The sequence below is a fragment of the Strix uralensis genome, chromosome 12 (genome assembly GCF_047716275.1).
Source record: "Strix uralensis isolate ZFMK-TIS-50842 chromosome 12, bStrUra1, whole genome shotgun sequence".
Lineage (NCBI taxonomy): Eukaryota > Metazoa > Chordata > Aves > Strigiformes > Strigidae > Strix > Strix uralensis.
Genome location: NC_133983.1, coordinates 10,064,619 through 10,087,673, shown reverse-complemented (window position 1 = coordinate 10,087,673; position 23,055 = coordinate 10,064,619). Strand labels below are relative to the sequence as shown.

Below are 23,055 nucleotides of genomic sequence, written 5' to 3'. Positions count from 1 at the left end.
CTTGGTCCTAATTTAAGAAGTAGATTTTGGTCATCAGAAGCAGGTATTGCCCCTATTTATCTTTCCTTGTGTGCGTGTTGATACTCTACTTCACTGTAGGAAGCCAGTAGACAATTTTCCTTGTTCTCATAAATCAGAAAAAGTAGAAGAGGAACATGTGCCAAAAGATGTGTTTAGATATTATTGAGGGAAGCTCTGGGTACACTAAAACATTCTCTATACTTTGTTATGCTCCTATTGTAGTGTATCCATCTAAGACATCTCTAAAAAAAATTTTAAAAAAATTCAAGAAGTAATTATAACTAATCAGGCCTAGTCATGAATGATACATGTATGTCTTCAGTGATTATGGACTCCAAACCAGTCATTTAAGTTTCAGTATTAAATATGCTGTACTCCTGGCTGTTAAAACTCACATTGTAAGTCTACATGCAGTGTGTGTTTGCTTTCAAAATTAGAAGTTAATTCTTGTCTTTTATTGAAAGAGGCTTTCTTTTTAAAGAAGGTGTTATATAATATGAAGTCCATGAATAATAACTGAAAATTATAGCCTGTGTTAGAAGATGCAGATATTTTAAGTCTTTACACAGTCTTCGTATTCTAGCTTAGTACAGTTCAAAACACTTCTAATAAATGATAAATTGCAAAACACTCTGTGGACCAGGTCTTCATTGATGTATGCAAATTGATGTCTTACTGGTTCAAAGGCAAGGTTTGTAACAGCTTTTATTATAGTGTGATCCCCTTCCCGTACGGCTGAACTTCTGAAAAATTAATTTGTCCTGTAACCATTTGATCAAGCTGTTCTCCAGGCATCTGCTGAGTACCTCTGCAAAATGTCTTTGACATTTCCCATATGTACTGTGAGAATAATGAAACTGCTGAAGTGCAGTCTTCATATTCCAAACCTAAGGCTGTAGAGCCTTGCTCAATCTTGCTCTTCTCTGTAGTGTAGGTATTATATTGCTATAGTGCTGTCCTCCTTGTTCTATTTTGTTTTGTCTAGTTATGAAATTATTGTTGTTGTGGGATTGTTTTTTGGTTTGTTGTTGGGTTGGTTTTTTTTTTTTAACATCCCTTGTGGTGTTTGACATTCCAGTTGAACTGCACAGTTCTTGGGTGGAGGCAAGAAACTGTGAATGGGAGGAGGATTAAGGATATGCTTTAAGGTGTGTTTTGATCAGCAGTAGCTAAGAATATCCAAATTTTAGTGTTTGTCCTCAGGTATTTTACTGAGAGGGTAAATCTAACAAAAATTACTGGGAATTATGAATGATGTTTAAGTGAATTTAATAATGCTTTTTTAGCAAGCTGGAAGTGTAATTTCTCTAGTTCCTCAGCTTCCCCTGCCCAAAATGTGGATCACAGTCAAATGCTACCCCTAGTATTATGATTGCAAGACTGCTCTTCATAATCCATGACAAATGACAATAGTAGGCGGCTACAGTAAGGTCTACAGATTGTGCCTGGGGAGGTTCAGTGTGGCTTTTAAGAAGAAACCTTTTCACTTGAAGCTCAGCAAAGCACCAGAGCAGGATACTCAAAAGAAGTTACAGAATCTCCATCCTTGGAGGTTTTTGAGACTTGTCTAGATGAGGCTATAGTTTACTTGAATTGGTATTGGTTATTGTATCTGGCTTCAAGTGAGATTTCATGTTGGACTAGATGAGTTCCAATGACCTTATGATTGTGTAAAATTTTCAGAGGAATATTTAAAGAGGGTTTGGGTTAGGCTTTGTTTTGGGGCCATCTCCAAGTAAGCATCTTTTTCTCTGGGAACGGAGTCCAGCAGGTTAACACAGCATGTTCATAGCAGACTGCTGAGTGGAGGAAGGAACATATTTATTAAAATACGTTTTTCCTTTAATTCATACTGTTAAAACAGTCCATTTTTTCTGTTATTAAATTATAGAGTATGAAGAATGTATTTTCTGTAGAAAGACATGAGCATAACTTTTATTAGAAAGCCTCTTTTCTAATTTGCTCAACAGGAAGACATTAATCGGTAGGAATGAAACAAGCGTCTGAAGTGTGATCATAGTTCTGAAGCATGTTGTGTTGTGTAATTGTTCAGTCTTTTGAAGACATACTTGATACTGTATTGATACTGAGGAGCTGTTCTCAGACTTTTTAAAGTAACTTCCACCTGTCAGTTACTCGTGAATCTTCTAGTAATCTAAGTAGTACTTGCATGTATGGTGAAGGGAATGCTTGATATACCATTGTAATGTGAAGAAATATTAAATGATAGGGGAAAGAAAGCAGTATTTTAATGTTGAGACATTTATATCATTTGCAAGTAATATTTTTGAGTACTGAAGTTTCCATGGGCTTTGAATAGCTAGAGGTAGAAAAATACTGATCAATTACAGTAGTTAGTATTGTAGAATGACTGAGTATGTAAAATAGAAATTATTTCAAGGAAGGAATCCATATTTGTCTTCAATTTTTTTCAAGCAGTATTGTTCTATATTGTAGATAGAGTGAGTAGTTTTACATTATCTGAATACCAGTGGTTGTTACCGTTGAACAACTATTACTTTACCTTTTTCAGTAACTTTTTTCCTCGCTCTGAAAATATCTGACTGTTGATATTAGAAGTGTTATTTGGAATGGCACAGAAGAATATGAGATTTTAAGTGTGTGGGATTTCTCTGATTTTCATTTTCTATGTATGCAGTTTGATAATAATATTTAACTCCTATGAAAAGTTCTGTTCTGAGTCATCACGCCAGTTTGTTTGATCAATTGCTAGGTGATAATTAAAATAGAGCAATTGTTAGAACAATTACATTTTTGTTTAGGTATTTGAAACAAAGCCAGAAAAATAATTATACTCACAACACTTCTGAATTCAGTTTATTCCTTCATCACATTCTCCAGTACCAAAAGCTTTCATCAGCAGATGATACCGAACTCAGGGATTTCACTACTGTTTGATAGCAGCTGCTCTGAGCAGAACTTAGTTACCCTAATCAGCTTTCTCTTGTTGAACCAATTAGAATTAAATCCCATGACTACTATTTCTGGCAATGTTTCAGAAAGAAAGATGGAATTTTATAAACCTGTTGGTAATAGTTAAAAAGAATTATACAATCTGAAATCAGTGTCTGAAGTACTTCTAATATTAAAACCAACCCAGGTAAAACAGTACTTAAAGTAAACAAAATCTATTACTCTGCACTGAATTTTTTTTTCTATTTTCAATATTTTCTGTGTAATCATAATTGGATCCCATCTTTAAAATATGGAGTAGTTAGTAAACATTTGAAAATTGACATTTTATGTTAATAAATAGTACAAATCAGTTTATTTACAGTAAGGTAAAAATGCTGCATGGAGTATAGTAAAGCACAGTCCCTGTTTGCAGTTTTCTGACAAATTGGTTACTCTAAGGTTTTTTTAGGCTGGATAGTGCAGTTGTTTGTCTATACTATTACAACTCCTCTTACGCAGAACTTGGGAATTATTGGTGATTATTTTCTGAATATTTTTTCTAATGCAGTGTTGCTTCATTAATTTTTATAAATAAAATATATAGGGCTGACTTATTCAAGAAGTATGTACTCCTAATTTGTTAGTTTTATTATTTCCCTGCAAGCGGAGTGTGGCCCTCAGACTCGTAAGGATGCTTTAATTTTTCACAATCATGACTCTCTCTGTGCCAGCATTGTTCTCGTGTTATCTGAGCACATGGATCCTCTGACAAACTATCTTTTTTGTTCCTTGGTTGGCAGTACCGTGTACTTTTTATCCCAAATGAAAGATGGCAAGAAAAATGAAAGTGTAGTTGACTGAGTGGATAATCAGTTTTAGAGAAAAAAGGATATAAACTTTTAACTCCTTTTTTTGTCCTTTTTTTAAAAGTGAGTATTTCAAGGAATTGCTGTGCTAATAAATAAACTATTAAATTAATTGTTATATTCTGTTTGTCCCAGACTTTTCTTGGTTCTTAAAACTTCAAACTTTTCAAGTATCCATATATAGCAGTGTGGATGTTTGAGAGTTCTTTTTTGGTATTGTTTTGTGTGTGTGTTTAGTTTGGTTTTGGTTTTCTCCAAATTTGTGTGATGTGTTCAGTTGGAAAAAACACAGTAGCTGCATCTAAATGGTTGTTAGCTGCAGACAGTGTCAACAGCTTCCTCTCCCTTAGAGGGAAAGGCTTTATGGAAAGATGAACCTTTCATGTCTTCTTTCCACAGATTTTTATCTTTCTAAGGTTGGAGGCTTTCTTCCTGCAGTGTTGATCTATGTCCTTGTACTATGTTCTGTCACTTTTGTTTACCCTTATGGTCTTTTTTTAACTTTGAATCTTTTGTCATGTCAGCCTGATTCATTCTGTTTTTTCTTCTTTCAGTCTTTTGCTATATGTCTTCAGATTTGTTAACTTTTAAAGGTTACAAGGTAGACATCTATACTTTACTGTTATTTTGCAGTCTTCCTTTTCTATTGTCACATTTATTATTGTTTTTTGACTAAACATATTTCAAATTAATTGTCAGCTACTTGGAAAGTAGAGCTCCTATCTAAAGGAATGGGCAGTGAGTAAGAAAGATGAAACTTGATTCTGGAGGAGCTTCAAAGCTGGGACAGACATTTAGGGATAGGGACAGACAGGGATATTGACATGGCATGTCAATAAAGTCAATAAATCACTGTTTTAATTTATATAGAAATGAAGCAGAGACAGATAAAGGTGCATTGGTCAGAGGCACTGTAGTTAAGGGAGGACAAAGGCATAATTCTGAGTTTTAGCTTTATGAATAAAGTTGGGAGAATAATACTAGGTTTTGTTTTACTGGATGCTCTCAATCTGTTTTACCAGATCGCCTAAGAGAATGTAAAAGGTGTCTGCTTTATTAGCCAGACTTCTGTAGTATTTCTTGTTCCTATACTTTTACGTCACCACTTAGTAAGCAGTGCAGAGTCCTTTCCCTACTTTAGATGCTTGTATTCAATAGTAGAACTGTCAGAAATCTGGTACTGCTATATAATAAGTTTTTTAACTCTAGCACTGTTGGGTACTTGCTCATTTAATATTTTACTTCTTGATGCCCTGTGACCTTAACATCTACAATTTTGGAATCAATGTGCAAAAACTTAGCGTTTTATGTGTATGTCAGTGCTTTAGCTCCTTACTGCAGTTAATGGACATATGTGAAGTTGGCCTGTCTGTAATTATGTATTATTTAAAGCAATGTTTCAAAATTCAGCGCTCTGTCATACTTCAAATTTCATATAAAACTGTCAAATGCATGTAGATTTCTATTAGATTATCTTGAGCTTTTCTTCAAAAAAATCATCAAAAGTGTGTGCATTGAGAGGGAATGCTTTTTTTTTAAATACAAGGAAAGTATAAGACTACTTTTTTTAATGAAAAGGCCTTGTAAGAGTTGTCTTGTGTATATTTTTATATGTACTGTATAGTTTTCATATCAGTAACAAATTATATTCTAGTTCATAATGATTTAAAAATTTTATAATGATTAGTGATTTTAGTGCTTATTGTCTTTAAACAAACTTGCTAACTTGGAAGCTTGTTGGGAGTATTTCTGGGTCTTGTTTTCTTCGTGATGGATACTATTCATGGAGTAAGTGAAATAAAAGATGTTTCACTATATGGTTGACATCACAAAATCCTCCTTTTCTGAATCCAAATTGATGGGTTCTTTTATTATATCAAAAGCTAGTCAGAAATCAGTCTTCTAAAGTTTAATGCTTGAGCGCTGGGTTGAAAAATTGCGCTGAAGTAAATCCTCTGTTAATACACTATTAGCAAGACCTTGAAATACATAATGCCAGATGTCTAGTAGCAAGGTGAGAGCAGAAGTGCTTTTTCCAGATGGTCTCTGATACCTGAAGACATAAAAATGCTGAAAAGTATTTTTAAAAAAAACCCACCACCAAACAACCCTGTTTGCTGCATCATCATTTTATTAAAATAAAGGTTAAGCACAAAATTCAAATTAAGAAAAGATTATAGCTCTGAAAGCTGTCAAATGTGTTAAATTTTAGTCTGGGCTTCAATTATGACACCTCTGTTTTTTTGTTGTCGTTTTGTTTTCTCCTCAGCTCTGTGGGGCTGGCAAAAGCAGCTTTAGAAGCAATTAATGGTTTCAATCTCTTTGGAAATCAGGTAATAAAAATGTTTGTTTTCTCTCCTTTTTTTTTTAGCAGTAATGATTTACGCTGTGGATCAGAGGATATTTAGAAATATCTAGCACAGTTAGACTCCAGCTTTAAAAATAGATAGTTTGCAAATTGATTGCTCCTGTGTCAGCTACAGAATCGTCTGATAAAATCATTAGTGTCCTTACTATGAAGATTTCCTTTTTTATTTAAAAAAAAATAATCTAAAACGATTGCAGGTTATTCTGAAAAAGGACTTGGTTGCCGTAATCCTTGGTTGAGCATAATACAGTATACCTCTACCTACAAGCCTTACCTTAATTCTGTCTTCTTCCTTCATGTGGCTTTTGATCAAGATTTTAAACAAGCTAGTTGTACATGATTCCACTGCTTTGCTGGGTTTTAATTTCACAGTAATTTCAATGTGTTGCATAGTGGTAAAATCTTTTCCCATCCTTTCTCATGGCTTGGATCAATTAAGAAAGCAAGCCTTTTCTTAGATTTTTGTCTCTGACTTATATTCTCCTTCTATGTGCATCTTTTTTTAAGTGTTATACCTACAGGAGTCTATAGCTAAAATAAAAGAATACTCTTCCAAAGTAATGGTCTAGAAAATGTACAAATGGAAGAGATAAGTCATAGTCAAGCTACCAGTGTTGTTAATGAATGGAAGTGAAGGGTAGGAGTGTGGCTAAAAAGAAAGTTGGATAGCATCAATTGAGTGTAGAAATAGTTATAAAACTTGCTGGTGAGTTTTGTCTGTAAATTGTGTGGAAGGGAGAAATAGGTTAGTCAGAAAGTGGTGAGCTCAGTACACTTGAGTACAGCTTTCCATATTCCAGTTTTCGTGGAATCTCTCATCCTTTTTGACTGGTAACTGATGGACCTTGCTCATATGCCCAAATGTCTGTATTTCATAGAAAGGAAACATTAATTGATGAAGCATGTTTTATCTCTTCTTAGGGTAGAGTAACATTAGAAAATTAGTTTAAAAAAATGACATGCATTTACATGAGTAGCATATTTTTATACTTAATTTTTCTGAAGTTAGGCACTATATGATCCTTTTGAACTTGAAGTACTATTTGTATGTATTTTGAGTAAAGTTTCTATATATTCTAGCCAGCTTCAAGGTAGGACTTCTCTTTCTTTGTCTTTCTGTAATACCAGTGCTCTCCCTTGTGTTGTAAGTCAGATGGGGCTGACTTCCAGATTGTAATATTTGTCTGTTTTCAAATATTCCACTTCAAGAAACTTGGTTAAATATACTGATTTGCCATAAAGAAGATAGTACAATGAAGAGAAGTTATAAATGGTAAAAGGATAAATGGTGAATAAGGGGAATTCTTAGGTGCTCTTTGTGTGAACTAATGAGTATAAGCTAGGTCAACTATAATGATGTGACTGAGAGACAGTCCAAATTATGTTCCAAGTTCATTTCTGAATTGCTTGAATTATTAAAACATTCTCAGTTATTTGTGTCTCCATTTTTCTATTGGTAAAACAGAAAGTATAGATTGAAACAGACATATAAAACAATTATTAACACTGTTGGACAAAAAGTTCTTCCTTATAGCTTATTCAGATAAAAACAACTGTTAAACTAAACTTTTTAGAGCTATTCAGATGTCTGGGATGAAAAATATAAATTACAATTTGTTTTAAATAAACTGACACAGAAGTACAATCTACTGATTCAAAGGTATACCACTTACTGTTATTAGACCCTTCTTTGTCTTATGGCATAAAACAGGAGATCCTCCTGAACAGGGATTTCTGACTCTGTAGATTTAGGCATCCATTGCCATTTTTGTGGATATCCATTTGTGGTGGGGTTTGTGGGTTTTGGGGGGATTTTTTTTGGTTGGTTTTGGTTTTTTTTTTTTTTTCATCTACGTATTTGTACTAGTACTATAGTACAATAGAGTTGTTCGGTTTAGAGTCTGTTCCTCAGGAAATGTTGGTGGCTGTTGCCTATGAGTGGAGAAGTATGAAAGTGCTCTTTATGCATATACAAATACACTGTTTCCAAAAATTAGGTGTAGATTTGGTTTACATATATTTTAAAAGCTGATGTTACGCCTTAAGAACTAGGAGATACTAAGGATCTTAAATAATGATCAGACATTTATACACACATTGTCAATATTTCAGAAAAAAACATTTATCTACTTATCTTTACCTTCCCAACATTCTCAAGCAGCAGTAAATGTAGCTGCTGGGGTTTTTTTAAATGATTTTTTACTGAATTCTGAAATAGATTAATAAATTGCTGAACCAAAACCAGTTTAAATGCTTTGAGAGTTTATTTCCAAGATATTTAGCATAAGCAGAAACCATTTTGACCTTCGGTCTGTGGCAGAGTTTGCCTTTGTGCTTAGCTCCAGCTGTGTTCCAATAGCTTTGAGAAATCCTGCTGAGCCCTTCAAGAGAAACTTGTTTGCACCTGCAACTACACTGGTGCAACCTGCATAAATCATTGCTGGGGACAAGAAGACTGCTCAGCCTTTCCGTGCAGATTTTTTTGCTCACATGGTGGATGCTGGAAGAGACTAATAAATACAAATATGTAGTATTGTAGCTGTGCTCTCACACATGTATGTGTGTGATATATCTTTGAGTATATCGTGATAGGTCAGTTCTCTTGTGCATTCATAGATGCACCCAGAGCAGACAAAATAAAGGTCTCTTATTGTTGATACTCACATTGAACTGTTCCTTCCCTCCCTCCCTGAATTATAGACAACATTAAAAAATAATATATTTCTGTAAGAAATCATACTACCATTTGTTCTGTAACAAAGCACTGCTTCACTGATGTTCAAATATTTTTAACGCATCCTTTGCTATACTTTTTAGATGCCAGATACAATAAAGAACAATTATGAACTGAAAAATGATTGGCTTTTTGTTTAATCTGAATTTTACATGCTTTGACGTAAAAAGGAGTTCTTTCATGGTTTTTAAATGCTAATAATTTTCATCTCCATCATACCAGAAGTATTTCATTAAAAGTAGGAGTTATAAGCATAAAAATACAGTCAAGCTGTAATCCTAGCGTTCCCTCAGTAAAAGATTTATTTACACACTGAGAAGAGAATTTTTAATATAACAGATAAGCTATTTAGTTTCTCATTATTTTGCTTTATACCCTATGCTAGCATAGGATACTTTTATTCCCAGTGTATTGTGCATCTCTGAAATAATAGTTATAAATCTATATAAGGTAGGTAATGTGTGTGATATTGGCATAAGAATTCTGAACTGTGCATTGATTGTAGCCAGATCCTCATATCATTGTATCATCCTATGTTCTGTTGAAGTTTGTGATGAAGAACTGTAAAAGTAGGCCTGATTTTTTATTTTTTTACATTTAGGATACAGTGTGAACTGATTGCGTGTCAGTTCATGTTTTTACTTAATCACTTTAGAATCATCACTACTAAAAGTACTGCAACTTATTTTATCTTTTTGTGGGCTTGATATCGTTAACCCAATCCTCTGGTTTCAGAGTATCATGGAGTACAAATAGCTTAGAATTTGTATCATTAATGTAAGATTTCCATTTTAGCTACAATACCTTTTAGAAAAAATTACATATCAGCAAAAAAACTACATAGGAGGATGTGTGTTTACTGGCAATGTAAGTTAATGAACTAATGAATTTAAGTGCATGGTGCATGCATGGATGCACTAAAATGGATTGCTAGCGACAAGATGAACACCGCTTCAAGCTTGACCTAGTCATAGTATAATCAATTGTTTGTATATGAGCTACATGTCCTATATCAGTTTGTGGAAAAAATTATGCATTAAAAAAAATCAAGCCTTTGTAAGGTGTCCTTACTACAGAACTTTACAGTCTTTAGAGAAGTGAAAAATAGTTCATTTGTAAAACAAGATACTTGTGGTTTTATGAAGTGCAAATTAGTCTGCTTTTGAATCCCCAAAGAATCCTTTACTGAAGAACATATTTTGAAACTACATGTTCACCCGTGTAGACAGATTGTGTTCAGAGTTTGTAGATGAATTTAGAGATTTGTGAATAATCAGAATCTGGATTAAGAAGAAAATAGGAGAATAACAAATCATCAAAGCAAATGTGATTATTTATGTGAATTCTTATCTCAGTGCTATTCAGTATATCTTGCTAGAATGATTAAGAGAACAGAGAGATTATTTTCCATGAGGACAGTGGAAAAACATGTTTTGTTTAGCCTAGCGAAACAAAAGCTGAGTATTTGTATGATAGCTATGCATAATTAGAGTATGAGTAAAGAGTAGCAAGAAAAAATGTCTGTTTGTAAAGCCAAATGAATGGATGCTAGTACTGGCACAAAAAGAAGGATGGTTAGGTAGTTATGTAGAAACTTAGTTGGAAAATGAAGTTTTTAATAATTAGAGCGGGTGGGTTCTTGGAACATCCTTCTTAAGAGAATAGTATACCAAAGAAACTGACTGGTTTTTAGGAGAAATTTGGTGAATTTATGAAAATTAGTGGTATGGTATTTATGACAGTAACAGAATGAGTTCAGTGTTGAATGTGTCTTCCAGCGGTATAGTGATACTGAGATTCATTATCAGTTACAACATATATGAAGATATCCATTCATTAACAACCTGGATTGAGTTTCCAAGAAATTGCCTACTGATACCTTTAAATGCTGTTGATTCTGTTTAAACAGTGTTTCAGCTATGGGCATTTTTCTGGCTGTTTCAGGAAGTACCAAAAAGCTGACAGAGATATACTGTGAAATTACAGAATTTCACTAGGAAACGGGTTTTGCTAAGGAGTAGATGTTGATACCATTGACTATACAATAGCTGAAAAGCAGGTCACTTTTATTTGCTGTGGAAGTCCTTTTCCAAAGCAGTACCTCAGGAGAATATCCAATTATTTATGTTCTAACTGACTTCTAATGAAATATGCAACATCACTGTTTGGAACATTTCCTGCAGTCACAGGGAGGGACAACTACTTTTTTGCTTGTCCTTAATAAAGTCATTGTTTTTCAAGAATTAATGGGAGAGTTCATAGCTTGAATGAATCATATAATTCATAATCATTAGTAGATAAAACCGTCAAATTTTGGCTATATTTAAATTTGTTTGAAAACTCAAAACGTTTTCAACTTGATGATGTGGTACATTTTCTGATGAAAATTACGAGCTGCCAGACTATTGCAACATAACCTAAATAAAACAAACTAGTTAGTTTCACCAGGATATGCTAACCGTTCTTCCCTTCCCCTTAAGTAAATTTAATGTTCTGTTTACAGGGCTGCTCTTGGTCTGTTATATTTGTGGATTTTGATGCCCATAACCGTAACAGACAGACTCTCTGTTCATTGCTACCCCGAGAGTCAAGGTCTCATGTAAGTAATTAAATGTAATCCACCTCAACAGAATATGAAGAAAATAAATGGATATGAACATAATTCATAGTTCTCTGATGGCCATTAATGTTCTGCTTAGTAAAGATAGGAGTTTGTTGGGAAGATGTTAAATTTTTGCTTCCTAAATGTCACTGCAATGTAGTTGTTTCTCTGAAGTGTAATTACAATGGCATTCTTTCTTTTATGAATATTTAGGTTAAAATGGTAGTTTGTTGGTAGCTTTCTAAACAATTTTAAAATAAAATTTAAAATAATAATGATCTGCAGTAACTTAAGTAGGATTTGCAGTCTTGGTGATTGTTTTTCTTTTGGCCTAATTTCAACTATACACTCAGTGCCTGCATTATTGAAGCGCTTTATTTTAGCTTTAATTCATTCTTTTGTCTAGAAAAGAAGCCTTTAAGGTTGGCTTTTCATAAATTGCTGAATATGGGAGATTTCTTATTATAAGCTACTGTTACAAACAAGTAACCTCAGTGAGTAAATGTGACATAAGCATAGATTAATTTAAAAAAAATCTGCTTCAGTAGTACCGTCAAGGTAAATTTGGGTTTTGAAAATCAGTAATTTAAAATGAGTGATAATGGAGTTCTACCACTTTCTTGTTCATTCTGGAACATAATAGCTTTTTGTTCATGAAACAGACTATTAATTTTCAACATTAATAGTTTACTCATTGTGTAGAAGAATTATAGCAGAGTTGTAATACTGGGTAATTAAAATAAAAGGCACTGTCAGCTGCTTTTTTTATAGTCTAATGGTCTTTTAGAACTCTTTTGCTGTTTATTATTTGCTGGAGACTTGAAATATTCCAACGGAAGCTAATTTCATAAGTTACTTATGCTATAGAAACAATCTTTGTGTCCTTTTTCTTTTATGGGTTCATGACAATGATACTGGCAAAAAAATAGGTATTTTAAATGGTTGAATATCTTAGATATATCAGCAGAAAGGAATAACAAAACAGTGCATGACACAAAAAAGTAGTTTTAAGCTTAGTGAAACCCCAGGATTAGAACTGGTCCATAGTGGTGATGCACCAGTTAGTAATTTTTCCTGTGCTTTTAATTCATGACAGTTGCACATGGTTCTTGAGTGATGCTACTCATATTTTTTCCTGAAATTATTCCCTTATTACCTTATTTGTAAATCAGATAATCTTTTTTGTTACAGCACCTGAAGAATACTCCTGAAAAAGCTTTTTTGAAATGATGATTTAATCATAGTTACTTTTTAGCATTGCACCTTTATAAAATGTTTGTGATTCTTTTTGAGCATGGGATACCCAAATATTTGTGTTTCCTCCAGGAGTAACCCAGAGGATATTTTTTGTTTCCAAAGCCACAAAGTTCTAGAATGTATTCACTTATCCCTGCAGACTATCAACTCTAAAGTAGGTCAGATTTTGAGTCAAATGAGTTCTCTTTTAAATCATATATCTGAATATTGGGTTTGTAGTTTATCCTTACACATCTCTGGAAGTTGTATTTTGCCCATTATTTTAATATATTAGTACTATTATTTTGAAAAAAATAAGGTTATGTTCCAAGTGTATATTTCACTTAGTAAGTTAAACAGTCTTTGTGCATCAAGTAATTGTCAGAGATCTAATTAAATTTGTAATGTGCTATTTCTCTCGCTCCTACAGAATACAGATGCAGCTCTTTTGCCCTGTCTCAGTTATCCTGCATTTGCTTTGGATGATGAGGTTTTGTTCAGTCAAACACTAGATAAAATTATGAGAAAATTGAAAGGAAAATATGGGTTTAAAAGATTTCTGAGAGATGGGTACAGAACAGCGCTGGAGGACAAAACACGACGTTATTATAAACCAGCAGAAATTAAGGTAAAGGACTATCAGGCCTATATAAGGGCAAGTTTTGGTTTTCTAAAATGTTTTGCCAGTACTTAATAAACAAACAAACCAACAAAACCCCACCCAAAACAAGATCCCAAAAAAAACCCAAGAGAAAAGAAAACAAAAATGGAACCCCCTGGTATTTGCAATTTGAATTGCACAGTGATTCCGAATGGCTTCAAGTGAAGGAGATGCATTTTGTAATTTGGCATGTGCAGTTTTGAGGGATTGCTAAATCAGCAAGTTAGTTGTTGATTTGTTTTGTAATGAATGTGCTTCCATTTACATCTAGGGTACAGTTGATTTCACATAACAAATAAGGAAGTTATTTATCATTTAATTTCACAGCTGACTACAGTCTGAGTGTATGGAAAACAACTTTGCTTTTGACCACAGTGTTTATCAGTAAAGGTTATCTAAATGAAAATTTACTTTTTTTTTGCTCACTAATAGTTTCTCTGTGGAAAATAAAAGATAGATTATATAAATATTCTGCTTGAGAATGAGCCACAGCATATGCAAAAGCACAGTTAAAGCGCCCGTAGATTTAAGAAGCTGTAAGCTAAACAAAAAGCTGATGTACTAAAATGTTTTTGCTTCATGTCTGTCTTTTTTTTTTGAAATTTTTTAATGGGATATTCAAAATACATTTCCTTAAATCAAAATGATGAAATGTCCGATTAATTTTTCTTCTTTTCAGCTTTTTGATGGCATTGAGTGTGAATTCCCTCTGTTTTTTATTTTCATGATAATTGACGGTAAGTATAGCTTTACATTCCTGTTCTTTAAAGGCGTTAGAGAGATGAGCCCTTGGAGGAAAGATACAAAATGATTATCCTGCCAAAATAAACCATAATGCAGTGACACTAAATATCTCATTGAGAGTTCTGCCTCATGGGTTAAAAAACCCAAGCACCCAGCCCCCCCCGTATTTCAGCATTTTTAATGTGAACGGTTTTTAGAATATAACTTGATATGGATTTTTTAAAAGCTTAAAGCTGTGACATTCAGTCCTACGTTGCCTTTTAAGCCTTAAAAACTTTCACAGTATATCAGAACTTCGCAGCAGCTTGTGAGAGGAAAGGAAGTGGGAAGAGAGAACACAGACAACTGCATGTTGCAGCAGGTCTTTTCAAGTTGGATGTTCTGTGGTAATTGAAACAGAATTCAGAAGAGAAGAAAGCGAACCAGAAAAGGCCTTGTTTCTCTTTGATATGCCTGTGCTTCCTGGCCACATTTTTGCACATAGCCAGTTAGTCTGATTTAAAAAAACAAAAAAAGCACAATGTAAAAAAAAAAAAACCAACCCACTACCTAGACCTTGTCTTGAGGGTAGAAGATATACCAAAAAAGTTCACAGGATGATTTCAGGATAGAAGCTAAAACTCACATAGAACAAAAGTCTGAATAAGAAAATGAGTAAGGGTTACAGCCATCAAAAAGACTTGTAAGTGGATGAAAATCTGGCCATCTGTTTATTTTCCCTTTAGTGTGTGGAATAGTTTTCAGATAAAGATGGTGAGGGTCATAGAAATCAGCTGCCTGTCTAGACTCCTCTGTGGCCACCCACAGATTAAAATTTTTTGTTTGAAGCTGTAATAAGGTTTCACAAATTTTTTTTTCTAAAGAAATGCTTGACATTTTTCAAAGAGTGATGCCCAAAACTGAGGAGAAAGGCACTGATATTTAATGCTGCCCACTTGCAGTTTTGGGAAGAATGAAAAAGATAATTGTCTTTAACTGAAGTTAGCAGAAGAATAAAGAAAGCATTTTGCTCTTCTTGCATTACAAGGTAAAAAATACATATTTTGCACATAGTGTGCTTGTCTTTTTTTCCTGTACCACAATTTCATCAAACAGAACAATTTTGTTAGTAGATTTTTGCACATATCTCCAAATCCACAGACTTCCTTAATGCAGAATTTCAAGTGTATACAGAGTGATTTAAACTGCAAAAAGACAATGAAATAGAAGGAGTAGATTACAGTTGAATGTCTCTATAATTAAAACACTGAAGAAAGTTCAACCTGCTGCATTGTGAATACTGGTTCAGCTGAAAGCATATTTGCCCATCCAATACACTTGCAGAGTACAAAGGAAAGCCTTTTCAGCAAAGTATATTAAGCTACTGAATATCTAGGTGACTCCTGATAGCTGGATTTTGTTACCTGTATAACAGCAGGATGGTGCTCTATTAAATAAGGAATGAGAGAGTCCTGTAAATCAGAGTCCATAATCCCCTGATTTTGTTCACATCAGCAAAATTTCTTTCCTAATTTCCTTTTTGAAAGATTAGCAGAACATATTCAAGTAACTATATATTTACTTATATTTTATTTTCTCAAACTAATTAGCTAATCTACTTTTCTGTTTTGTCAATGACAGCTTTTTAGGATTTGTAAGATATGGAGAATTAGAACAGTTTTGGCAAGTAGATACTATGGAATTAGTTATGCATTTTCTAGTAGTATTAAGAACACTGTTTTATTCCTCATGGATGATGATCATTATTATGCAACTGTTATCTTCACTAGATGATTCTTCTTATGAAAGCAATTGTATTATCACATAAATGCATCTTGTTATTCTTTACAGCATCTGCTAATAAGACTAAATTACAAATAGTCAGAATATCGTATTGCTCTTATGTCATGACTGTGCCCAAGTGTTTTGAAATAGTTCAGTGTGTCACTTAAACACACCATTTTTTGTGTGCAAACTTTCATTGCATTTGTTTCTCTTGGCAAGTGATTTCATTTTATATATATATACACACTTGGGAATATTTGAAAATATAATGAACAACACTTGTCAAGCTTTGTTTTTGTATAGACCACTGAAGCATGGAAAGAAAGAAATCTCTATACAGCAGTCAGATTCCAGCTTTCTACTGCACTCTGGCTTTTCAGTAGAATAATTTGTTGGATATTCTTAACACAAAAGATAATTTTTTGTGATAGAAAAAATAAGTATTTGTGTAATATGTATATATATAATTGTGAAATAACATAAAAGTTATGTATTTGTGTAATATGTATATTGAGACATATGAAAAAGGTCACAAAACCTAACAAAAAACATATCTAAACTTAAACATAAAAACCAATAACAAACATATGTAAACATATTATACACAGATACATCTGTATGTATACATGAATACATATAATACACACATAAACATATCTAACAAAAAACATATCTAAACTTTTTCGGAATAAAACTGTTCTGGTATAATTGTTCTCAGTGGATGAGTTTGTGGTTTTCTTTTGTCTTATTTTTGCCTTTCAGTATTCACCCTTCCTAAGAATACAAAAAGTCTGCTTTAGTACTAATTTCCTGTTAGGATTTTTCTCAAAAGGAAATAGCTTAGGACTTCTGGGTAGTAGATATGCATCTATAGATGTGGAAAAGTCTTGAACTAAATAAATCAATATAACTATTTTTTGGATAAGACATATTTGAATAGTATTTTTGAAAGCTTTTTGACATTTCTGGTTGAATGTGTAGGTAATTTTCTAGGATAAGGTAAGGAGGGAAACAGTACAGCTATTTTTAATAATATGGAAGAATATGGTAATTGGAAAGGAAAACCATGGAAATAACTTAGTGAAGGATGTACAATGAAAAGATTTCATTTGACTTGTTCCTCTTTAAATGTTAACGAATGTTCTATTTTAAAATGTCAGTGTAACTTGTCAAGTTCATCCACGTTTTCCTTGATGAACAGAAATGCTTTTGGTATTTTTCATATATCTTTTCATGTAAGAACTTTTGATGAACTGAACACTGGTCATGTTAATATTCATCAGATTCATTTTGGGATGACAAAGTTCTGCTAGAAAAACTTGTAAGATACTGGTACTCCCAGTTTACCAATTTCTCCCCAAAAGCAGCATCATAGAGTTGACTGTTCTGTTTAATATCTCAAGGTGAGTCAGCAGTTCTGAACAATGATAATAAAAAGATATAATAGTTATATAACTTACCAATGTAAACATTCCATCTAATCTTTGGAGGGGAATTTTTCAGTTTACTCCTTCAAATTCCTTTTGTATTTATTTATTGGGATTTCTAGGCAACTCACTCCTAGATCAATTTGCAACTCTATCCTAAAGATTTAGAAGCAGCCTGTTTGTCTCCACACTAGCACACAAGCTCTGCTTCTTCATTCTGCTATAATTAAGGAAGTTATTTACAGCTAGCTGGGCTACTTGTCTGTGTCCAGTTCTGAGCCCCTGTAAGTTCACAGCTTTACTGTCCCATGTAACTTGCCATCGATTTCAGTTTAAGCTAATAAGAGACTGGCTGATTCATGCTCCCGGTGAGATTTAGCTGTAGCAGTGAGGATCTACAGTCTAGTCTTTTACTTTTCATGAATTATTTAATGTGTAGGCACTACCCCATTGAAAATTAAACACTAGATTTTTTTTCTTCTTTTATGAACATTAAGTTCACGGAAAAGTTAGTTCTTTCAGTAAATCAATTATTGTTTGGTTATTTTTAGGAGTTTTTAAAGGAAATCCTGCACAAGTAAAGGAATATCAGGATCTTCTGGATCCTTTGCTTCAGCATACATCTGAAGGTATTATCTGATAATCATTCTTCTAAAAGACTGTAGCTTTTTACTTATCTGAAATTATTAAAATACTGACATTCCTGTTAATGGATATTGCAGAGGAAAAATAATAGTATCACTGTGTTTTCTGATGGCAAAATACTAATGCTCAATGTAGATACATTGCATCATAAAGTGTGATAATAAAAGTAATGTTGTCTGCAAAAATGCTACTGATACAAATGTAAGATTTACGCTGTAGCCAGTGATTCCTCCCCTCCTTCACCTATGCTTCATTATTTACAAAGTTCACTTTGACTTTGCAGGAAAATATTAAATAGCAGATTGTTTCAGTGTTCCACCCGGATACAGTTGAGAATTACTCTCATCATTCATTGTCACTTAACTTCAAAAAATTTAAAAAATAACTTGGTATATGCATATGAATTTTTTCTAGCTTATAGCAGTGAAAGCACCAACATGTTAATTTTAGTACAAACGTTCTCTTACTTAAATTGTGCATGGTTAGTTTGAGTGGGAGGAAGAACAAAATGGCCTGAGAACAGAACAAGCTTCAATATACTGACAATCCAGTTTTAAAACTCAGCATCTTTAGTCACCTGTTCTTGGCATCTGTGGTAACACAGATGCAGAATATTTTAGTCCAACTCATTCTTTAAACTTAGAATACTTGTTGAAGTGAACTAGTTTCCGTAAGAAATACAAACATTTCCTTACCAAAGTTTCATTCCATAACAAATTTCCTGACCTTGGTGATCATTGCTTTTTTCTGATTATTAATGAGTTTGTCAAGTTCCATGGACACTAAATTAATCTTGTGGTTCCTCTTGTTGATTGTCATCAAGAATGTCTCATCTTGAAATTTCTGGATGTGTTTTGATGCCTGACTCATTTGAATAGTCCATCTCTAATAACTCTCACTTTTCAACTTTTCTCAGCTTCTTGCCAGTAATTTTTTTTTGGTGTAAGCAAATAGTCATCTGCAGCTTTATTCTGTTTATCACTTGCTCTTTGTCCAAAGAAATTAAAAATTAAAGCAGTATTAAGGTGAAATTTAATTTTGGAGAAAGCATATTAATTTGCTTTTGTATTGCATATAATTAGGTCAGTCATTTGTATTCATGTTTCTAAATTCCTGACTCTCGTCCGGTTAAAAACTGGTGAAATAAAGGTTATTAATGTGCAATGAGCAGTAATACTTGGGGCATAATTCTAGATACAAGATATGCTATTTTCCAGTGAAGAAGTTATGCCATTTTGTTTCATGATGTTTCAAAATTAAAATGCTGTTTTTAACTTGGTTTTGCATACTTGCAAAAAATTATAACTTTCATTTAATTAAATGTTTTACTGCGTTTGACCAAGATTTTAGTTTTAAAACTAAAACCCCAAGTGTTTTGCTCTAATGCAGCTTTCATTTCTTTTGGTTATGGTTTGTCAACTGTACTGCATTTTGCTTTAGGTGAAAAATTTTTTTTTCTTTTTGCACAGTAAGTTACTACACAGACAATGTGTTGTTCTGCAAAGAAATTCTGTGGAAATGTTTGGTGAAAAATAGTTTTAATTTTGACCTGGGTTTCCTATACTGATTGTGGTTTTGAGAAATAACAATGAATGACAACAGTCTGTTCAGTCAAATTGTTGCTAGAGTATACTTTTTTCCTGTTTTTAATCCACTTCAGGTTTCTTAGAGGACTACAATTAAATAATAAGGGAAGTGGAATTTATTTACTTACTGTACTTATTTTAAAACTCTGTAGGATGTCCTGTTGTACCCAAGTATTACTATGTGCCAGCTGATTTTGTTGAACTGGAAAAGAAGAACCCTGGCAGTCAGAAACGGTTTCCTAGTAACAGTGGACGTGATGGAAAGTTTTTCTTGTGGGGACAGGCAGTTTACATCATTGCAAAACTCCTGGGTAAGAGGCTGAGGAAATTCTGTCAGTTTTGACTCGTCAGAAGTGAAGGATATTTATCTTGTTTATGTTTTTCTTGAATCCGAGCAAATACATTGGCTTGAGTTTTGAATGGACTGTGGGTGGCATGTGTGTCCTCTGCTTTGGTATATATGTGATAGGCAAAAATTCTTTTTTATTCTTTATGTTAAAATTTTATGCTGCATGAAGCATACTATGGAGCTTACTGGAATATTTTATAGAATACTGAAAGTCTTCTAAACATGCTAGGTTTCTTTTCTGCTGTTTCTTTCCCTGGCTTTCCCTCTTATTTAATTTTTTTCATAACAAAATATATTAACGTGACACTTTCTGGTTAACTATATCAGCTGCACCTGTACAGTGATGTTTGTAAGTGATCTATAGCATTTCATTCAAATTATTTGATGCTTTAAGCAAGACAGGTTTAAATTTTGAATAGTTGCAGTCTCAGGTAAATTTAATGTTTTCTTCTATCTGTGTTGTTTTTACCCTTCCTTTAAAATAGAAGAGACTAGATGAGCATATGAAAGTGCATTTCAAAGTTTGGCCATTGAAGCTTGTTAGGGTGAATTTCAGTCACAAATGAACTGTTGGTCTCACTTGAGAGGATTCGAAGGCTAATGCAAAAGCAGTTGTTAAGCCAGAAAAATCTTCACAGTTAAGATTATTTTTTTTCTTAATATTTATATTAGGAGAAAGATATACTACTTTAACATGCTCAGCATTTACTTGGTAATCAGTAGACTGAGTTCTGAAAGCTTTTTTCTGTGAACACTGTAAAGGGAAACAGGCTGTTGCTGGTAAAAATGAGAAGGATGGAAGGGGAGTTTAAAAATTCAGGATTTGGCAAGAATAGTGGATGTATCTTTAGCTATGGAGGAACAGAGTCCGTCTGGTGCTCCACCTGTTTGGTTTTACTGTATTCCTAGCGTAATTCTTTTTTTAGCTAACAGGGTAAAGTAAATGCAGGCAATCTCACCTTTAGTGAAAAAAATTTTAATTTAACCTCTTCGTATTAATCAAGTAATCCTCAAATGTGTGTGCAGGACTGTAGTAATTCTCCTAGTATTCATCTTGTACTAACATTTTTGCATTTTTATACCTGAGGAATGCTAGTTAAATAAATTGTAGTTATTGTTTGATAAATGCTGTTTGAGTAACGTAACTTTCTTTTGGTTTATTTCAATTCTTTCCTTTGAACATTCTTACACTCTTATTTCTTTTCTATAATCGTGCTAAATCTCTTTTTGAAATGTTGCCATTAGTGACTGTTTCCTTTATTATTTTAAAACTTTATCTCCACTGTATTCAATACTTTTCATTCCTCCCTCCCTTTTTTCAAATATTTCTTTTCCTTTTCTGACATAGTCTTTGCAAATGGGGTCTAGAAATTTTATCACAAAGCTAAATCTATTCACCAATGATTGTTAAATCAGGAACTCCATTTATTCATACTAATTTATTATTGGTGCATTTGATTTTTCTCCATTCTGGGTGAAAACCTGCCTGAATAACAATCTCGTCCTTGGTGAAAGTCTTTGTGTTGTTACTTTGCTTGTTGGTGGTTGCTAATTAAGTGGAAGCCTGACTCCAAACACTTCGATTTCTGGGAAGGCACTGATTTCCCATTTCATCATCCATTCCAGAAATTGTTGTGTTGCCTCAAGGGTAGCAATTAATTTGTATTTGCTCAGCCTCCTTGCTTCTACTGTGTAGGCGAGCATACAATATAACCTTTTTAGATTCTTCTTCTGTCTGTGGGCCTAGTGTCTGCCTGTTGAGGTCCAAATTTTTCTAAATACTGCAACATGAAACCGAGTCAATTCTTACACATCTCGCTGCCTCCCACAGAGGGGCAAACAGAAGTAGTGAAGTCAAAATTTTGATCCTGCTTATAAAAGCTCTGAACAACAGAGGCTGTTTGAAGTCACCGCATGCTTATGCAACTGAAAAAATTGTTTCTGAAGGGAAAAAACCATGCATTTTGCAGACAGTAATGCATTTTTCTTAATAGAATTTCTTTCCTGCTCTGGTTGAGGAAGTTTGTAAAGCCTTTATGATAGGGTCCCCATTTTTGAGCAAAGGAAGGGAGTGCCAGGTATTCAGCTGTTGATGCAACTCAGAATTCACTCAGTTTAGTCTTTCATCTAGTAGCTCTCTTATCTTTCCTGTGCTTTTCCATATAATTTTTATATCTTGTTCTGTGGATTCAGTGCTGCCCGGAACTAAATTATGAGTTTTTTAGCAATATTTTTTGGAGTATAGACCAAATGGAATAAAAGTTTTCAGCTGTTACTGATGTAAATAATGAGCTAACAAAGAAAACTCTGCTTTTGCATTCTGATATGCTTGTGTTTGTGATAATGGTGATGAATATTCACCGAGATTCTTCTTTTAAATAAAATTGTAAATATTGAGAGTTAGCTCAAATTTTATATTAGCCTATTGGTACAGTTTTAAATATGGAATTATTCTGACTATATATTTTAATTTCTGAGCAGTGTAAATCAATGTAAAGAAACAGTGGAAATGGAACACCTGTTCTGGAAACTGCTCTTGCTTTTAAGAACTATGAGGCAGAGTCTGTTAATCTTGCAATCATTTGGTTGATCAATTTTATAGCATTAGCAGCACTACAAATAATTTAAGTAACTTACATGCCTTTAGCCAGTATAAGAAGTCCGACTGTGTGGACTGGAGGGTAGATGTAGATGACCGTTTTCCTTAAAATGTGTTTTGGTAACACATGTGTCAGTATATTAATAAATTGTCCATGGTAATTTTTTAATCTAGCTTTGTTGCATTTTTTTTGGGGGGGGGTGTTGTTTGTTTTTTTTTTTTAACATAACCACCTGTACATAGATTGTGGCTCTGCAGGAGTAGTGCAGAGCAGAGGAACAGCGTCCTTTCCTGGCAGGAGTCAAGCTGCATTCTCTCAACAGAAGGCTGAGGACAGGAGATGGTCCCGGTATCTGATGGCTGATGGTCGCTGGCGTAGCTCCCAGCAGCAGCAGGCTCCTTCGTGCCTTGCTCAGTGAACTGCCCAGCCAGTGTCCTTCATTGCCTGCCCATGCGTTTTCTTTGCACTGCACTGTCTATTCTGCTCTCGGTTCTTTCCTAACACTGTTAAGCTTGAGACAGGACGTATTTTGAGTT

General features: G+C 33.7%; 1 protein-coding gene across 5 annotated transcripts in view; it reads left to right on the top strand.

The window, feature by feature from the left end:
• Positions 1 to 23,055, top strand: part of PHKB (phosphorylase kinase regulatory subunit beta) — an 85,991-nt gene that overhangs the window by 25,964 nt on the left and 36,972 nt on the right. For all 5 annotated transcript variants that reach the window (XM_074881268.1, XM_074881270.1, XM_074881269.1 and 2 more), the window contains 6 exons: positions 6,073 to 6,136; positions 11,409 to 11,504; positions 13,174 to 13,371; positions 14,084 to 14,141; positions 17,891 to 17,968; positions 19,723 to 19,881. In XM_074881268.1, the coding sequence (XP_074737369.1) occupies positions 6,073 to 6,136; positions 11,409 to 11,504; positions 13,174 to 13,371; positions 14,084 to 14,141; positions 17,891 to 17,968; positions 19,723 to 19,881 (653 nt within the window). The remainder of the gene's footprint in view (positions 1 to 6,072; positions 6,137 to 11,408; positions 11,505 to 13,173; positions 13,372 to 14,083; positions 14,142 to 17,890; positions 17,969 to 19,722; positions 19,882 to 23,055) is intronic.